Below are 20,310 nucleotides of genomic sequence, written 5' to 3'. Positions count from 1 at the left end.
TCTATTGTTATTGTTCATTTCCAAGTTAGATTTGGTTAAGCAAATCTACAGTCAAATGCAGTCCAGTTGTGACAATCTGACCTATTTTTTTATAAGTATCAGTAAGTACATTGTCTAATTTCTCCTTTTTCTAAGACAGTAAGGTGTGGTTTGAAGGAAATTTATCTACTGTTTCTAATAGATAAAGTGACTGTGTAGAGGATCACCAGTTATCTACTGAGTTCAATGAAAGAATATATGAAAAGTATTATGTCATACGCTTACGTTAATAAATCAATATGGAAACATAAATTCACCAATTATTTCTATCTGATTGATAATTAGCTGATAACTCATGTTAAGCAAGGAAAAATATGAAATCTTATAGTAATTGAAATCTAAAAGCCATAAACATCAGGATATCTTATTTCCCTTTGTCAAATTTCTAATACCTAATCAAAATCAATGATCATTAATATAACTCCCAAAGACTTATTTTGCTTATCTAATTAAAACTTTGTGATATATTTTCATATGCAATATGGTTTATTAAGCAAAGAGAATTACTATGAAAGCCATTATATTGGGTTGTTACTCACCTGTATATCAGATTTTATTGAAAACTTTTGGCCATCACATGATCGAAGAAATTCTGATGGTTGCCAGCATTTCTGACTATCTTGAATAGACAATACAATGCAAGCTATAAATTGTAATATAACCAACAGATTGATTTTCATCATATTAGAAAACAAAGACCTTCCCAGTGAGAGGTATCAAACATCTTGAATGATACCCACAAAGCACTCAGTAATTAATTCATTTACTAAAGCAGGTTGCTGAATTAAGATATAGTATTTCTCAATGGTTCTAAGTTAGTTGACACTTCTTTGCTCTCTTTATGTATGGTATGATGTGTTGACTATTTTAGACAAAAGTGCTCCACACACAAGTCCACCAGTTTTCAAACATGCTCTAAGAAAAGTTTGATGTGCCTTTTCTCTGTTTCCTGTAGTATACTGGACATGTGGTTGAAGAAATAGCTCTTGCAGCTACCATTGCACATAATATAACATTTCTCCAGTTTTATGCTATCTATAAGATATTATCATCACTTTATGTACAAGTTTTGTTTAAGCAGTTGCTGTTTAGTGAGCAATATGGCCTAACTCTGAAACTCTGAGATTCAGTTTCCAATGTTCCATTTTAGTTAGTCTTTAGAGCTTGTTCATTATAATACTAGTGAAGTTCCTTGAACAGCTGTAACTAACTTTGATATTGTTCTTGTTAAACAGCATGTGGTATTTGTGATTAGCTGGGAAGTGCTCCCTGATTAACACTAGTAAGCTTCTATCTACATTAATTACTACATTCATGCAAAAAGATGGGTTAAACCAAATGATATTACTCCTAAAGTTTTTGTAGTTGCTTTTGTCTCAATATGCAATTAAATCTTTCTTTAAATCCACTTTTTTCTGGTTCATTATTGTAATAGTTGGCAGCTTTGTTGAAAGTAACCCCAGTTATATTGATAATATGCCTTTTATTATATTTGCTTGCTGGAGAGTGGTAAAATTTGTGCTAACACCAATCAGATTCTTGATGGCTTTCTATGAGAAAGCATAGAAAATTAACTCTAAAATAAGTGGTGGTATACTGTAAGTTTTAGGTTAAACTCTTAAAAAGTGTTTATTAAGTATTCCTGAATATATTCATTGTATAAACTTACAAATACAATATAGCACAAGCTCCCATACAGTTGAACACTTTTAGAAAACAAAATAGCAAGTTGACCAAAAAACAAGACTTAAGAATATCCTAATATTTTTAAATGAAAAACTACAGAAAGTGGCTAAGAGAAAAAAGCAAAGGATTTTATCTTCTATTGCCACATGCAGAGTGAAAAAGATTATACTTTCTCTAGATTTGCTTCTTTCTAGAGTCAAACTTATACACTGTCTACTGTAATATAGTTATCAGCTATAGGAGGTTCTATTTGTTGAATTTGTGAAATGTACTTGTTGATATCATCATCATCATCATCGTTTAACGTCTGCTTTCTATGCTGGCATGGGTTGGACGGTTTGACTGAGGACTGGTGAGCCAAAGGCTGCACCAGGCTCAATCTGATCTGGCAAAGTTTCTACAGCTGGATGCCTTTCATAATGTCAACCACTGCGAGAGTGTAGTGGGTGCTTTTACATGCCACTGGAATGAGAGCCAGTCCGGCGGCACTGACAACAAGCACGCTCAAATGTGGTTTTTCATGTACCACTAGCACATGTGCCGGTAAGGCAACACTGGCAACGATCATGCTCAAATGGTGCTTTTCACATGTCACCAGCATGGCAGCCAATCCGTGACCCTGCCAACGATCATGCTCGAATGTACTTTTAACGTTCCACTGGCACGAGTGCCAATCAGGCGGTACTGTCATTGGCCACGTCAGCGGTTTTGGTTTGTTTACACTTGCCTCAATAGGTCTTCGCAAGCAAAGTTCATTGTCCAGTGAATGAGGGGTACTCATAAGTGGGCTGGTTACACCCCATGTTTGGATGTGCTTTTAACATTCCACTGGCATGAATGCCAATCAGGCAGTACTGTTATCAGCCACGTCAGCAATTTTGATTTTGATTTCACTTGCCTCAATAGGTCTTCACAAGCAAGGTTTATTGTCCAATGAATGAGGGGTATTCATAAATGGGCTGGTTACACCCGGGCTATGGTCTCACTTGGCTTGTCAGGTCTTCTCAAGCACATCATATCTCCCAAGGTCCCAGTCACTAGTCATTGCCTTGGTAAGGCCCAATGTTTGAAGGTCGTGCTTCACCACCTCATCCCAGGTTTTCCTCTTCCACAGGTTCCCTCAACTGCTAGGGTGTGACACTTTTTCACACAGCTGTCCTCATTCAATCGCAACATATGACCATACCAGCGCAGTCATCTCTCTTGCACACCACATCTGATGCTTCTTAAATCCAACTTTTCTCTCAGGTTGCTTACACTTTGTCGTGTATGCACACTGACATCACCCGTCCAGTGGAGCAAATATATTTATTTTTGTTTAAATATCAAGGGGAGATGAAATTAGAGTCATCTTAATGTACATTAATTTTTCATCAACCAATTTAATATTGAGACATAATAATTCTCTTACAGCAAGTTTGGTTAGCATAAAAAGAATTTGCAATATATTTTCAACACCAAAGAGAGAAAGGTTGACTGAACTTTCAACCATGCATAAAGCCATCTCTAAAGAAAGATAAGTGATAGTGCATTGGTGAGCAAATACATGAACACACAAATGGTAACATCAAACAGATCATGTCAGTGTTTTATTTTATAGCATGTAAACAGATGGTGGGTTGGATTATAGATGTAAGTACCAGTTAATACTATTATGATACAACAACATTAGAAAAGCATGAGATTACCTTAAGTAAATGAAAAAGAAACATACCATAAAAAGATATAAAAATCTAAATCTACTCAATAGGAAAATATTATTGTGCAGCTGCTGCTGCTGCTGCTGCTGCTGCTGCTGCTACTACTACTACTACTACTACTACTACTACTACTAATAATAATAATAATAATAATAATAATAATAATAATAATAATAATATTCAAAATACAAAGACCTGGAAATAGAGATAACTCGAATGTGGAATCTAAAAACAGAAACAATTCCTATCATAGTAGGTGCCTTAGGTATAATAAAAAAATATTCAGACAAATACATAACAAAAATAGCAGGACTTACAAATATATATAACATACAGAAAATTGCACTACTGGGTACTGCACACATTCTACGCAAAACACTTTCAATACAGTAAACATAAGAGCACCACAGCACATACCCAAGGCGCACAGAGCTGCGCTCGGTAGTGAAGTGAAAGCACGTTATAAAAATAAAACTACTGAATAATAATAATAACAATAATAATAATAATAACAATAATAACAATAATAATAAAATAATGATAATACAAACACCAACATTGTTTTACTTTTGTTGGTGGTGTTTTTCTTATTCTTTGTAGTGTTGTTAAATAGCTTCAGTCAACTCTACTTGAGTAAACCTACAGTCAATTGAATAACCCAGAATTTTACAAAACCAGAAAATGTTATTCAGTGTCATCAGGGGACATGTTATATGTGTCGTTATGTGCTATCTCACTGTGTAGCGATTAGTATTACAGTCTAATATTTGAAGAAAATGACACAAAAGAATCTCAGTTGTCACAGTCTGCTGTGACATCTTTCTGAATTGTAATATATTGGTAGTGAGCATGTGCTGGCATGGTTCGGATGGTTTGACAGGAGCTGGTCAGCCAGAGAGCTGCACTAGGCTCTATTGTCTGCTTTGGCATGGTTTCTACAGCTAGATGCCCTCCCTAATGCCAAACACTTTACAGAGTGTAATGGATGTTTTTTTATATGAGACCAGCACAGATGCTTTTTACATAACACTGACACCACCAGGGTTGCCAAGTGACCTGCAAGAAGACCTTTCAACTGGGAGAGGGAGTGGAACCGCAGAAAGTAGCTTTCTTATTTCTTTATTGCCCACTAGGGGCTAAACATAGAGGGGACAAACAAAGACAGACAAAGAGATTAAGTCAATTTCTTCAACCTCAGTGCGTAACTGGTACTTAATTTATCGACCCCAAAAGGATGAAAGGCAAAGTCGAACTCGGTGGAATTTGGACTCAGAACATAAAGATGGACGAAATACTGCTAAGCGTTTCGCCCGGAGTTCTAACTTTTCTGCTAGCTCGCCACCTTAGTAGAAAGTAGCTTTCTGCTAAGTGAGAGGTTAGATTACAACAGAGAGATAGAGATGAGTGCGTTACTGTAAAGGAAATTCTTAGCTACCCCAGTAAGAAAAGAGAGGAGGCAGCAGAGACAGCGTTAGAGAGAAATAAATGGTATTGGAGAGGTATTGCTACCCTCGGGTAGCAGTGGTTGGGAGTATATGTGGCACAGAGGGGATAGAGGGGATGTTTCATAAGACCATATCTTCTGAAGCACAGCGAATTGCCAGAAGTCTCAGCCCTTTGTCATCTCCTCTGTGAAGTTCAACATCCAAAGATTGTTTCTCACCACTTTGTCCCACATCTTCTTAGGGCTACCTTACCCACAGGTTCCCACTACAATTAGAGATCAGCACTTCCTTATGCAGCTGTTTTTGTCCATATGCATCACATGGCTATACCAGCACAGTCTTCTTTCTTGTGCACTACATCTGATGCCTCATACACTCAATTTTTCTCTTAGAACACTAATACTCTCTCATACATGCACACTGACATTGCACATCCAGCAGAACATGCTGGCTTCATTTCTTTCAAGACTTTGCATGTCCTCTGCAATCACAGCCCATGTGTCAATGCCATGTAGCATAGCTGTCGAGACAGAGGTATCATACAATCTTCCTTTCACTGAGGGAGAGAATCTTGGTTACTAACGAAGGTAGTAGATCTCTGAATTTCGCTCAACTTATTCTTATTCTAGCACTTATGTGTTCAGAGCATCCTCCTTCATTGCTAATATTGTTGTCTAGGTAACAGAAGCTACATACTACTTCTAGGTATCTACCCACACATTTGACAAAGTCTATTTCCTGCACATTCTTAGTGTTTATTGCACTTGCATTCCTGCCACACACAAAGACTACTTTCTCTTTTAACTTCCCTGTGATATTGCTGCACCTCTTATGTGTCCATAGCTTGCCTTGGGTACACCATATGGAGTTTCTACCTACACCTTTTCTACATATTGAGCTGGGCCATCTCACTGAAGGGATTAGTAATTGATTACTTTCCTACATACTGGGACTTTCCCACATACTGGAACTTTAAATTTACTCTAAGACCCTTTGATTCCAAATGTTGCTTCCACATATGAAATTTCTTTTCTAATTTGTGTAGGGATTCAGCTATAAGAACAAGGTCATCAGCACAGAGGAGCTCCCAAGGGCAACCAGTCTTAGATTCCAGTTATGGACTATGATAAACAAGAGGGGGCTGAGAACTGTTCCTTGATGAACTCCTACCTGTGCATTAAATTTGCTGTTATACTCATTGCTGACATTCACCTTACTGACAGCATCCTTGCACATGGTTTGGATAGCTTTCACCAACCACTCATCTATCTCTAGCTTCTGCATTGATCACCACATTAGGAAGCAGGAGACCATCAGTGGCTTTCTCTATGTCTACAAAATCCAAGTCCAGAGATTTAATTTTTTGCTAAATGCTTTAGCATCAGTAGTGCGTCTTTTGGCACAAAACCAAACTACATCGCATCTAGGTTAACTTTCTTCCAAATTAGTTGAGTTATGAGCCCGTGTAACTTTCATCACCTACTCCAACAATTAGATGCCTATGCAATCATTTCTGTCTCAGGCATCACCTTTATCTTTGTAGCTGTTGATAATAATACCACTACACCAGTCATTGGGTATGATTCCCTCATGGACCTGATTTACTATATGGATGACTAGACCATATCCTGCTCTGCCAGATATTTTAAGCATTTCAGTGGCAATTCCTGGTGGGCTAGGGTCTTTCCCTGTCTTCAGGTCTTTAGTTACTTTATCTACCAAGCTACTGTCAATTTGGATAGCTGGTCCCTCTGTTGGGTCCACATTAGGTAGACTTTCCTCTCGTGCATTCTCCATATTTAGCAACCTTCCATAGCAGCACTTCAAAGTCTCTTTCTTTGCAGAATCACTAACTGCAAGTGTACAATCATCCATGCAAACACACTTCACTCCTACAATATCGTGATTTTCTGACACACTGTCTTGCAATCCTAAACACTGCAAGCTTCTGGTCCTCATGCTGCAGAATATTGACAAATTTCTTCCTTTCTGCTTCTTCCCCAGCTCAATAAACCTGTCTTCTCTTTTTCCTTCTAGCTATCTGGTATAGTTCACTGCTACTACCACTCTTTCAGTCCTTCCAGGCCTGTTTCTTCACTCTAATAGCCATGTCTACTACCTCCACCACCATGTCACCCTAGTCTGCTTCTTAGAATCCTTCTAGCCTGAAGTCTTAAGTCACTAACAACTAACTTATACTGAGGAGTGCACTCTTCACCAAGGAAGGTCTTTGCATTTATAAGTAACCAACTTTCCCACTTTGTAGTGAGAATGTAGCTTGTACTCCCACCAAATTGATAGGTGTCTATATTCTAGGCTGGTTTCTGGAAGTCAGTGTTGCAGATCATTAGGTCATTTGCATCACAGAACTCCGGTGGCCTAGTTCCTTCCTCATTGCAGGAACCAACTCCAAAGCCTCCATGCACACCATGGAAGCCACCTAGATGCTGTCCAGCGTGAGATTACTGTCATTTGTCAAAGAGGTAGTCTGTACACAAATAATGTTTCTGAATATAAGGTGATGGAAGAATAAACAAACAGAATAGTATAAAATATTAATACAAAATACTACAGAAATTTTAACTCATTAATTTATGCCATAGCTCATTTCAGATATTTAGATATTGTTAACTGGTTCTATGACTAACATTTACTAAGTGCTTTCACAAAAAAAAGTTCTAATGAAACATACCAGACATGAAGTAATTACAGTTCTGACAGTCAGGTCCATGAATCCATGAAGAATGAAAGCCATAATTGCTCAGAAGAAGTTTCCCATATACAGTTATGAGAATATTTTTGGGCTGAAATATTATGAAAATGTTCAGTTTTAACTCATTATTATTCGAAAAGAAAACATTTTAAAGAGGGAAAAACAGTAGTGATAGGTTTGTGTATCCTGAATTTTTTAAAGTAAGTACACTATCCTTGCATGTTGTAAGACATGCAGTGTTTTGGAGTTGGATACTATTCCTGATATCAAACTAAAAGGTTGGCAGCTTTAATACCTAGTTCAAGCTATTTCTGTTTTCTTATGCCACTAGAACTATAATGCCTGTTATTAGGTTGTTCCAAAAATAATGGCCACTTGAAGTGTTGTGTTTTGAAATGCAATTTTATCATAGTATTTTAATTATATTTTAGGTGAATTTCAACATACTTAATAATTGATGTATGCTTTTTAATAATTTTCTACTTATTTCAGACAGAAAACATTCTTGAAGCACAGGCGTCCTTAATTATGAACATGACAAAAAAGAACCTTCACTTACTTTTCTTGCATGAGTTCAAGCTTGGGCACAATGCCTCCCAAACTGCTGCCAATATCAACAGAGCATGGGGAGATGGGTCCACAAGTTATAACACAGTACAAAGGTGGTTTCAGAAATTCCATAGTGTTGATTAGAGCCTTGAAGATGAAGAAGGTAGAGGACGGTCCTGCAGTCTTGACAAAGAACAACTGAAAGCAATTGTTGAACAAAACCCACATCAAAGTGTCAGAGAAATGTCTCAGGCATTTGGTGTCGGTATTGCAACAATCTCACGCAATCTGCAGATGATTGGTATGGTGAAAAAGCACGATAAATGGGTACCACATGAGCTCAAGGAAAATCAAAAGTTCAGCATTTTGAAGTGTGCTCGATGCTCTTTCTGTGAAATACCAATTATCTGTTTCTTGACCGAATTGTTACTTGTGACAAAAAGTAGATCCTTTATGATAACCGTAAATGATCAGGTCAATGGCTTGATCGTGATGAGTCTCCCAAACATTTCCTAGCAAAAGATTATGGAGACTGTCTGGTGGTCTGCAATCGGTGTTGTCCACTACAGCTTTCTGGAAGCCAATCAGAGCATTACAGCAGAGGTTTACTGCAATCAACTCGCTGAAATGCATTCTCACTTGCAAAAAATGAGACCTGCATTGGTGAATCGGTGTGGCCTAATTCTGCTCCACGATAATGCAAAACCACATGTTGCAAGAATGACACCGCAGAAACTCATGGACTTAGGATACGAGACTTTACCACATCCACCATATTCTTCTGATCATTCACCCATTGACTACCATTTTTTAAGCATTTAAACACGTTTTAAAGTGATAAAACTTTCAGGTCCAAACCAGAAGTAGAATCAGCTTTCAAAGATTTCTTAGCATCAAAGCCAGTAAGTTTTTATCAACGAGACATAAATAATCTCATTGATCAATGGCAGAGATGCATAGATGTTTACGGCTCATACTTTGACTAATCAAAACATTGCTATTGTTAATTTTTCTAGAATAAAATTATGCTTCTGAAATCGGCCATTATTTTCAGAACAGCCTAATAAATAGAGGGTTCTAGTGTCTCAAGCAAGGTACTTATTTTAACTATTCAATTTTCATGCATTCTTATCCATTAGTTTTCACTTAAATCAACTGTAAAAAAAAAATAAAAACAAAAAAACACTTCTCTTCCTTGTGTCATCTATTGTCTCCCACCTCACACTTTATTGATACGTTTTCCAAACCTGAAAATATATTCAAAACCATTTTCCCAGAACTAAACCCCTTTGACACATCCTTCCAACTCAAATATTACCTACAAGTTTCACTTTATACCGTTACAAGTTAGTTTGCCTTAATTTCTACCAGACCCCATCCCAAGTCTTTAAGTCTGTTTGTGATGGTATTATAACACATAGAGTACATTGACCAAATCCATTTATCAAAGACCATACTTCCAACTCAGTATTGGAAGTTAATAAATTACTTGTCAATGTTTATCATATTGTTGCCTACAGCTGTGAGTTTTGTCATATCCTTTTACAGTTAGATAATTTAGGATAATTTGAAAATTAAATATCTCTAGCATGGATACAAAGTAGCATTAGTGATAGGACATGAACCACCAACCTTTCAATTATGTGACGGGTACCTACCTGACTGGTTTTACTTTCTCCAACCTGAACCAGAATGTTGGTGATAATAGTAGTTTCAGAATAATGATGGTAAAGTGTCACTTGTAATTTATTTAGGTGGTAGGTTCTTGACACAAAAATCAAACCTTTGGGTTTAAGTCAAATCTCAATTTTAGTTATTTCTCCTATTCTGCTAATGCTCTCGAAAGAGACCAGGCACTATAAATAAGAAGTCATCTACTGAACACTGTATGCAAGAAGAAATTCTTTATTGAAATTTCCCTGGTAGAGAAAGAACCCTGAAGTAATTGTTAGCAACTCCCAAAGAGAAGAGGAGATAATAACACAAAAAAAAATTAATTTCTCAAAGTTAATTTTAATGTTTAGGAATAAAGGTATGATCTGTCTTTGCAAACAAGAGACAACTATAGACATTCTTTGGTATATGAGACATCATCAGCATAGTATAGTCTACTGAAGCCTGTTATTATCAGCTGGTGATAATACTATAAATGTTGTTTCTTCACTTTTGAAAGCCAATATGATTGGTCTCCGTTTGATGAATATATCTCATAACAAAGATGAAGTGGTTAACTATCACACTAACTGATTATTAAGGTATTGTTAGAAATATTGAAAGGATGATTACAGTCATACATCATATATTTGAAAGTATTATTATCAATAGAAGATGGGGATGGTGTCAGTGAGAATGTTGATTGACTAAAGAAGGATTCTAGATTTTCCATAAATAAATCAGATACATTACAGATTATCACAAACTTTATACTGAACATACCTCAACAAAGTTTAACACCAGGAACAGCAGTGCACAGAATACTAAATCAGCTTGTTTGAACTTTAAACATCTTCTTTGAAGATGATTGTGATGATGATGACAATGATGATGCTAGATATGCTGCTGTTGATAACGGTGATAACAATGATGATGAGGAGGAAGGAGGAGAGGAGGGGGAAACCTGACCAAAATTCTGCAATAGTGATTACCTCAAGTCGTCCATGTACAATATTATTGTCATGCAAATATTTCAGACTGCTAACCATGTGCCAGAAGAGGTAAGAGGCTGTGTTGAGATCAAACCTATTGGAGTATTTTTTCCAATCAATGTATTCTTTCAAATTGCATTCACACAGGTTCATAGTTGCCAGGAAGAATTTCTGGCCAACCATCACAGACTGAAATTAGACAGAATAAACATCAATGAATTATAAACATGTCAAAGTAGAAAGCATTGTCATATAATCTTTTACTTTTTGCTATAACCATGCTGAGTCACTGCTTTCAAGGTTTTAGTCAGTTATATCAGTCACAGTAGTTGCAAGCTGTTTCTGATTTTATTAACATCAGAAGGTTGAAAGGCAAAATAGACTAAAATGGGGGTCTGAACTCAGAAATAAAGCAACATGACCAAACACCACAAGTACTTTGTCTACCGCACTATCAATTCTATAAACCACCATCCTATTATCTATATCATTCAATAATGTCCTCCTAAAATGTTTCTTCAAATCAGCTGACAGCAGAGAAACAAGAATTTATGATACCAAATAATTGCTATGATGTTTTTTAAAAATGTTTCATACCTTTGTTTTTGTTCTTTCCTGTTTCTTTGAGTGATGGAGTTTTTGGGAATCAGGTTGCAATTGGCAGAGTTGTAAAAGTATCAGATTCAGTGCTTTGCACTATTTCTTGCAACTTCTCTGCACTTGGGAGTTAAAACTCCTCTGAAGTTAACTAGCATCCTTACAGGATCAATAAAATAAGGTACCAGTTAAGTACTGAGGTCAAGGGTACTGAGCAAACTCCTCCCTAAAATTTCAGTCCTTGTGCCTATGTTAGAAACATTCTTTTCTACTCTATGCACAAGACCCAATTTTGGGGGAGGGGACCAATTGATTAGATTGAACCCCAGTATGCAACTGGTACTTAATTTATTGACCCCAAAAGGATAAAAGCAAAGTAAACCTCGGTGTAATTTGAACTTGGAACGTAAAGACGGATGAAATACCGCTAACATTTCTGCCTGCTCACCACGTTCCTATGTTAGAAACATTAGTACTAACAGCTGTTGCCAGTGTCATGTAAATGGCACATAAAAAGCACCTATTACACTCTCAGAGTGGTTGGCGTTAGGAAGGGTGTCTACATGCTAAATCAGACTGGAACCTAGTGCAGCCCTCCAGCTTACCAGTTCCAGTCAAACCATCTAACCTATGCCAGCAGGGAAAGACAATGTTAAATGATGATGCTGATTAACACTTTTGACACCAACCCACCTGATATTGTCCCTTATTCTATGATACAAATATCCTGGTTCAAAATGACCTAAATTAAAATCTTCCATCAAAATGGTATGTTAATTTATGTTCTTAACACTAGCTTAATAATGACAAAATTATTTTACTAAATTCGTCATTTTTTTAAAAATTAATTGAAACAAAGACAGTGTATTTCAACAGAAGTAAGGTTTAACCTAACTGCAGATTGACTGTGGATTGTTAATGTAATTTAAACCATACTAACTTCATATTATTGTCATCCTAGACTTGCCAATAAGCTACAGAATTCTAGGATTGAAGTTCAAAAAAAGAAGGCTTCTGATCATGTTTTTCTGCAAATTATGTAACAATATGAGCTGCTGTGATCAGTGAAATAAACTGAAAAATGAAGGGAAAATAGCTAATGAGAAATAAAATCTTACTTTATAATTCACCACAAACCTGGAATCCAGGCTTACTTGTGAAAGTTTCCTGAGGGCACCACACACCACAGGGCATTCATTTGCTCGATAAAGCTTGACAGCTAGCTCAGTTCCATCAGAGAGAAGTCCCACAACAACAAAATGATTTCCCCTGAAGTAATACAAAAATGAAAAAGTAATTAATTAAATTATTCTATATAAATGTATGCTATTCAACTTGAACCAGATGAGAAAACTGGACAAAAACAAAAAGAAAGAATATATAACACTAGCAAATCATTTGCTCAGTAAACAAACAACTAATTACAACAAAAGCTCTAAAAACAAAAATATAACAAAACAAGAATTAAGAATAAAAACTGACAATAAAAATAGATTTAATAATATATCTGTGTATGTATTGGGTTGTCCGGAAAGTTTGTGCTGATTTATAGTAGCTTAACTTTCGACTTACTTTAGAACATGGTTGAGTTCATAAAATAGGATTTGACTTCACCTCCATTTAGAGCACAGTTTAAGCTATCTTTTCGTGGAAGAAGGTTTTTGTTCCTATAATATGTGTTAATTCTGTAACCCTTTAAAATGGAAGATAAGAAAGTTCATTATCGGCACTTGATGCTTTCCTTTTTCCGTAAAGGGAAAAATGCCTCACAAGCAGCCAAAGAAATATGCGCACTTTACGGTGATGTTTCTTTATCCGAAAGAATTGTATGGAAGTGGTTTGCAAGGTTCCGAGCTGGAGATTGTAGCCTTATTGATAAAGAGTGATCAGGCAGACCATCCACTACAGAAGATGACCAAATCAAGTCATTAATTGAGAATAACCCACATTGCACAACCCGAGAATTGGCAGAAAGCCTCAACCTATCAAAATCCGTCATTCGTGAGTGCCTGGTAAAGCCTGGGTACACAAATCGCTATGATGCTTGGGTACCACATGAGTTGAGTGAGAAGAACCTTTTGGATCGCATTTCTATCTGTGATTTGCTTTCTAAACGGAATGAAAACAATTTAAAGCAAATTGTGACAGGTGATGAGAAATGGATTATATACCGAAATGTTCAGAGAAAGCGATCCTGGAGTAAGCGACATGAGCCACCCTTAACCACTTCAAAAGCAGGTCTTCACTCTAAAAAAGTCTTGCTTTGTGTCTGGTGGGATTGGAAAGGAATTCTGTACTATGAGCTTCTCCCAAGTAACCAGACTATTAATTCTGAGAAATACTGCACACAACTGGATGAGTTAAAAGCAGCAATTCAAGGGAAACGTCCAGAATTGGCCAACAGGAAGGGTGTTGTTTTCCAACATGATAATGCAAGACCGCATGTTTCTTTGGGAACCAGACAAAAATTGCTGCAGCTCAGCTGGGATGTGTTATCCCACCCCCCATATTCACCAGATATTGCTCCTTCGATTTCCACTTATTCAGGTCTCTGCAGAATAGTCTTAATGGTAAAAATTTCAATTCCTTAGATGACGTAAAAAGATACATTGATGAATTCTTTGCCATGAAACCAACTCGATTCTGGGAAGAGGGTATTTTCAAGTTAAAGGAAAGATGGAGGCGCATTATACAACAAAATGGTTCATATTTAGTTGATTAAAAATGTAATGGCAAATATTTATTGATCTTTTTCTTTCCTTTAAAAACCAGCACAAACTTTCCGGACAACCCAATATATATATATATATATATATATATATATAAGCATCTGTGCAGTGTCACGTAAAAACATCTAGCACGTTCTGTAAAATGGTTGGCATTAGGAAGGGCAACCAGTCATAGAAACCAAGCCAAATCAGATTGGAGTCTGGTGCACCCCCCAGCTTGCCAGCTCTGGTCAAACCATCCAACCCATACTAGCATGGACAATGGATGCTAAATGGTGATGATGACAATGATGACCTCCATTTTAACAAGCTAGCATGAGCAGAAAAATCTGAAAATTCAGACTTTCAAATGAATCATCCGAACTAGGTACTTTCAATAGCATTAAACACAATTTTTTTTTTTACAATAATAATTCTCTTTTCCTATTTGAAAAGCAGAATCTTTTCTTTTTAATTTGAATACAGACATGGGTAGCATTAAACTCAAATATCTAACCCTGCACACTAGGAGGCATTAAAAGCCAACCCTAAGATATGGTAACTAAATGTATCAAGTAAGATTATCTTCTTACACATGAATAGCACATAAAGAAGACCATCACAAATGCTAACCCCTCCAATCTCTGCTAATCTATGGTGACCACTCACCTTAACAATCAAAACAGCAATGATGCACCCACCACTCCTGTATCTAGTCTACAAAATCTCAGCACTAATTACTTCATCTAATCTTTCCTCCTCAGAACTGCAATCCTCTCCTTTCCTACCATTTCTTTTCAAATCTCAAGTTCAAATAGAACATCAACTGCACTGACTTCACTAGTTTAGCTAAAGTCTGCAAAAGTCATAGATACCACACCTTCACAGACTAAATTAATTTTAAAATGTCATCTAATTAAATGCCTCATATTTAAAACTTTATATACACTTACAAACTTAACAAAATTCTTTCATATAATATTCATAGTTTGCATGTGAATACTTAAAAAGTTAATGACTTGCCTTTTATCTTAAAATTACTTCTGACTGATACATAATATTTTAGTTTTAGACATAGATAATGTGCTATTTCAATGACTATAAATTCAGTATTTCTCATAATATATCTTTTATATATATATCAATCAACTAGCCAACATTGATACGTCATTTATAAATTCCAACAGCCTTCTTCTGCATGTTATGCAAAAGTTATGGGTCCTGCCCCTCTTAATTGGACAAAATAAAATAAAGATAAAATTTGTACTAAGAACTATACATCAAAATTATATTTCTGCTAGTTATCTATCCCTATGTATGTAGTCTTGCTAAGAAATTAACATGGCAAGAATGACACTAAGAATAAATGCACATGTTTGTAATCTATGCTGAAATGACATGTTAATTATCTTGAAGCAGGAATGGTAACTATTTTAAGTAGAGTTGATTGAGGCAAGTTGAGTTGTATAGAAAAATATGCAGTTATACAGAAAAATATGTAGTTATACAGATAGTAGACTCCTAAGTAAATTACTTAAGTATCATAAAAATATTGTCCATTGGTTACCTTACATTGATGTTATAGTTTCTGATATAGAGTGGTAAAATAACATCTTCAACATAACACAGGTTTCTGGGGGAAAGCTGAAGTAGATGATTCAGATGCTTTTGCCAACGTACAGACTTCTGGTGCTTTTCAAATGGAACAAAAGACTTCTTAATGTCACTGAATATTGTTGGTTGCTTTAAAAACATTGGAATGTTTAATTTTTGCTTCAAAGTGCTATCTTTATTGTCCTCTTTCATGGATGTCTTTGTTAAATGGTAACTGATGTGATATCCTGTGGATACATTTGAAGAGAATATTTCTGGGAAATCAGACATGAGGCTGTCTTTTTCCTTCTGACTGAAATATGTCATGTAGTAAAATGCATTGTGATTATAGACCAAGTCCCTAGTAATAGAGTTTTGACAAAGCTGTTGTAGATACTGACGCATCCATGTTAATTGTATATCTCGGAAGGCTGGGCTGCTTCTAACAGATGAGAGGTTAAGGCAAACTGGATCTTTACTGAATCTAGCCATATGATATCGTTTGGTCTCTGTTTTCTTCAGGCAATTTTCTTTATTACTTTCTGTGTATTGTTTAGGAGTTTTAAAAGAAAAAGCCCTTTCCATGCTTTTTTCAATACTTTCAGATACTTTTTCATTCTTTTGCTCATGCTTTTCATCACCTTTTTGTTGAACTGGAAGTAAAAGGTCTTGGAAGAAATGTGAATTTACTGACTGTGCCCTCTCTACAAGTTTCAACTCTTTTGAAAGAGAATTGTTTGTAAAATCCTCTTTTTTCTGTCTAATTTTAAAATATTCTTTGTTATCTAGGTTGTCATCTTCCATTTGTAAATAATTTTCTTTATTTGTTGAGATATCTTGAGATTTTGTTGCTGAATTTACAAATTCATGGTTTCTTGAAATGTGAACACTTTGTATATTTTGTGTGGTTGTGTAATTTGAAATAGATTCAACATCTGGTGTAACATCTAATTCTGCTGCACTATCTAACTCTTGTGTAACATCTAAATCTGGCATAGCACCTAAATCTGGTGTATCATCTAAATCTTCTGTCACATCTAAGTCTGATATAGTATCTATAACAGCTGTATCATCATCATCTGGTACATCTACATTTGGTGTAATACCGACATCTGGTTTAGTATCTGCATCTAGTGTAACATTTACATGTGTTGTTATAGCAACTGGTGTAACATCAACAAGTGTTGTTTTAGCAACAGGTGTAACATCTACAAGTGTTGTTATAGCAACTGGTGTAACATCTACAAGTGTTGTTTTAACATCTGGTGTAATATTTACATTTGGTTCAAAATTTACATCTGGTGTTGTATTTACATCTGGTTTAAAATTTACATCTGTTCTATTTACATCTGGCTGGTTATCTACAGCTGGTGCATTATGAATTACTTGTGCATGTTTTTTATCCAGAAAGACTTGTGTATCTAGATCATCTGATTTTGTTAATGTTTTATTTGGTAAAACTTGTCTAGGAGTTACAACTTTCATTACTTCTGGTCTATCTTCTTGGACATCAGTCTGTAAAGATTTCTTATTAATTCTAGCTGGTTTCCAGTCTTTCTCTGATTCAAAATGTATGGAAGGCATGAAAAATGGCAAACCTACATTAGATTCTTTACTTGGATTAGTAATATGAGTATTTTCCACTGAGGTTTCTGGTTTTGTTTCAAGTGATGCATAGTTGTTGTCGACCAAATTATCCTCACTTTTGCAATAAGATTCAATCTTAGCTATCAGTAATTCTTCAAGGCTTATTTTTCCTGTTTTATGTTGAGAATCCAAAACCGAACTATATGTACAGTTAACATTCTGTTTTGTAGCCAAATTTGATTTGTTTTTCTTAGAAAAGTATGGATAAGGGGATGGCGTAGAATTTATAGAATTTCTCCTTCCACTCTATAAAAGAATAAATATTTATTTTAATTTTAAAAAATCCCAATAAATATGGAAATAAAAGAGATGTTAAAAATTCAGTCTTAATCTTCCACACCAAGATTCCCTTATACATTTACATTTGGAGCTACTATACTGACAGAATGTTAGGTGAGATAGAATCTAACTCTAAGTTTATTATACATTATAAAGGCAAGAATATTAATAATTCCTTTTGTGTATATAAACAAGCTTATTGTTGCCATAAAGATCCCCCTTTGTAATAAAACAGGAAACATTTTCATTGTAAAACAAAGAGTAATGATGCAAGCAATGAAATTTAACTGCAACTTCACTTTCCCAACCATTTGGTTCCAGGTTCAGTCTCACTGTATGGTACCTTGGGCAGGTGTGTTCCACTATAGCCTCAGGCTAACCAAAGCCATGTGAATGGATTTGGTAGACAGAAACTGAAAGCCCATCATATATATGTGTGTGTATGTGTTTGTCCCCTACTACTGCTCGACAACTAGTATTGGTGCATTAACATTCCTGTAACTTAGCAGTTTGGAGAAAGAGACTGAAAGAATAAGTACCAGACTTTAAAAAATAAAGTACTGAAGTTGATTCATTCAGCTAAAAATTCTTCCAGACAGTGCCCCAGGATGGCTGCAATCTAATGAATGAAACAAGTAAAGGATGAATGAAAAATATTTATCTCAGAAAAGTGAATTTATCCTATAGGGGTCAACTGATTCAAGTTTAATAATCATACATAGAATTTTTCAATGTGTGATTAACAATAATGACTTTGGAAAGTAGGAAATGGGAGTTATAAGATTTCTGACATTACCCCAGAAGAGCTTTAGCAATATAAGAGATGAGACCAGCAGCAACTAAGATCCTACATTAGTAGGATTCATCTTAGATTCTACAGAGCTTGCCTCAGTTAAAATACAGAAAAGTAGTGATGAATGAATCCCTTGGGTTGAGCTTTGGCATATATAGGCAAAATTATTTTAGTACAGTGGAACTTTGTATATTAAGAATTTGAGAAAATTTTATCTATATTATTGGTTTTTGATAGAGGCATGTTTTTCTTGTGTTGTTTTTTCAGCAATTTCTAACATAGGCACATATTTGGATGGAGAAAATAGTGGATTAAATCAACCCCAGTACTTTGTTGGAGCTATATTTCACTAATCCCCCCCCCAAAAAAGAAAAATGACAGCAAAGTTGAACTCAGATTCATTTAACCTCTAACCCACAGTCATATAGTCTTTTCTCTCTGCCTTTCATCTCTACCACAAGAGCTTCTGTTCCTCTGGATCAGGTAGTTACAGGCCCACTTAACATAGCTGTCTCTTCCTACATCTTGGATCGCTTGTATTGTCTCTCATCAACCAGACTTCACATAAACCAATTTTCCTAACTCTTTTTTTCTTACAGTTCCTCGGCAACACCCTCCTAACCCATTTTTTCCTGCAGATATTCAAACTGAATATAAACCATATATTGATCTCACCAATTTTTCAGATCTTTTGAAGGTTATTGGGTACTGCTGATAACCTCTGACTAAACCATTTACTTTACACTATATAATTAAAATAACTTTTAAAGTGACTAATGTCAGTGTGAGCATTTATTAAAAAATATAACAAAATTACTTTCACCTAGATGCAACACAATCTATTTCAACATATGATTTCAGACCAAATCTCAAACCAAAAATATACAAGAATGCAAATCATTTTCTACCTTCAACTGCACCTAAGACCTCCTTCAGTCATGAATGACCATGGGATGCACCTAGAAAGGTCCCCTCCAAGGGGTAAGGTTGTTTATGGAAGATCAGCAGTTGCCCATGCATACCAGCCTCCCCTCTCCATGCCACCAATGTTATGCAATGGAAAGGCAAAGGACAATACAGCTTGTCATCAGTGCTGTCACAACTCATTTCTACAGCTGAGTGAATTGGAACAATGTGAGATAAAGTGTCTTGCTCAAGAACACAACACACAACCTGGTCTGGGAATTGAACTCACTACCGCAAGATTGTCAGCCTGACGCTCTAACCACTGAGCCATGCACCTGATTAATAAATGGCAATCGATATCTCTGATTCTTTTACTTTGTTAATTAGCTAGAAGTTTAGTAAATCTATTCTCTGATATAATGCCATCCTTATTAATGTTTAGAAGCTGCTTGTAATAAAACTATTAAGAAACACTAATTAATCATGACATGACTTTTCTTGCATTTTGTTTATGCATAACATAAATAGGTTTAGGCTATTTGTTACTCATTGTCTTAGTTCATGATAAAAGTGGAATATCATTAGCTCTCCCTTTTAATATAACATGAAAACACAGATAAAAATGGCAGATATTTTTACGACTTTTCTTGTATTCATAATCATGGCTGCCTGGTTAAAATATTTGCTTTGCAATTACACAGTTCATCCCAAGCCTTAAGTCTTGTGAGTGAAATTGAGAAGACAGAGACTTTATCTGTTCATGGGTGTTGACTAAATCCATCACTTGGTTTAACACCACCTGATTCCTAAGTGCCTTTAGCACAGTACATGCTGTTGCAAGCATTTTTGTTACAGTCCCCAGTCTGAATCCACAAAGTTGTTTTCTTTTTTTCTAATCAGTCATGCAGACGGTCAAACAGTCATAGGCACAGCTCTTTGTCCTCTGGCATCTTTGTTTCTTTCTTTAATTATGCTTTTGTGGTTAGGCGGGCCTGCAAAGGTTATGGACA

At 35.8% G+C, this 20,310-nt stretch overlaps 1 protein-coding gene and 1 long non-coding RNA gene across 8 annotated transcripts in view; one reads left to right on the top strand and one right to left on the bottom strand.

Moving 5' to 3' along the window:
* Window positions 1-9,019, top strand: part of LOC128247565 (uncharacterized) — a 67,962-nt gene extending 58,943 nt beyond the window's left edge. The window contains exon 4 of the long non-coding RNA XR_008263884.1: window positions 8,076-9,019. This is a non-coding gene — a long non-coding RNA (uncharacterized LOC128247565). The remainder of the gene's footprint in view (window positions 1-8,075) is intronic.
* The window catches only part of LOC106873009 (uncharacterized), an 88,630-nt gene that overhangs the window by 29,552 nt on the left and 38,768 nt on the right, over window positions 1-20,310 (bottom strand). For 6 of the 7 annotated variants that reach the window (XM_052966949.1, XM_014920208.2, XM_052966947.1 and 3 more), the window contains 5 exons: window positions 15,650-17,568; window positions 12,493-12,643; window positions 10,778-10,966; window positions 7,563-7,674; window positions 579-658 (listed from right to left, as the gene is read on the bottom strand). In XM_052966949.1, the coding sequence (XP_052822909.1) occupies window positions 579-658; window positions 7,563-7,674; window positions 10,778-10,966; window positions 12,493-12,643; window positions 15,650-17,568 (2,451 nt within the window). Of the gene's footprint in view, window positions 1-578; window positions 659-7,562; window positions 7,675-10,777; window positions 10,967-12,492; window positions 12,644-15,649; window positions 17,569-20,310 lie in introns of those variants that run through there. The other variant, XM_052966964.1, reaches the window with a different exon arrangement.

The sequence above is a fragment of the Octopus bimaculoides genome, chromosome 1, assembly GCF_001194135.2.
Source record: "Octopus bimaculoides isolate UCB-OBI-ISO-001 chromosome 1, ASM119413v2, whole genome shotgun sequence".
In the NCBI taxonomy this organism is placed as follows: domain Eukaryota; kingdom Metazoa; phylum Mollusca; class Cephalopoda; order Octopoda; family Octopodidae; genus Octopus; species Octopus bimaculoides.
This window is presented reverse-complemented; position numbering and strand designations above follow the sequence as displayed.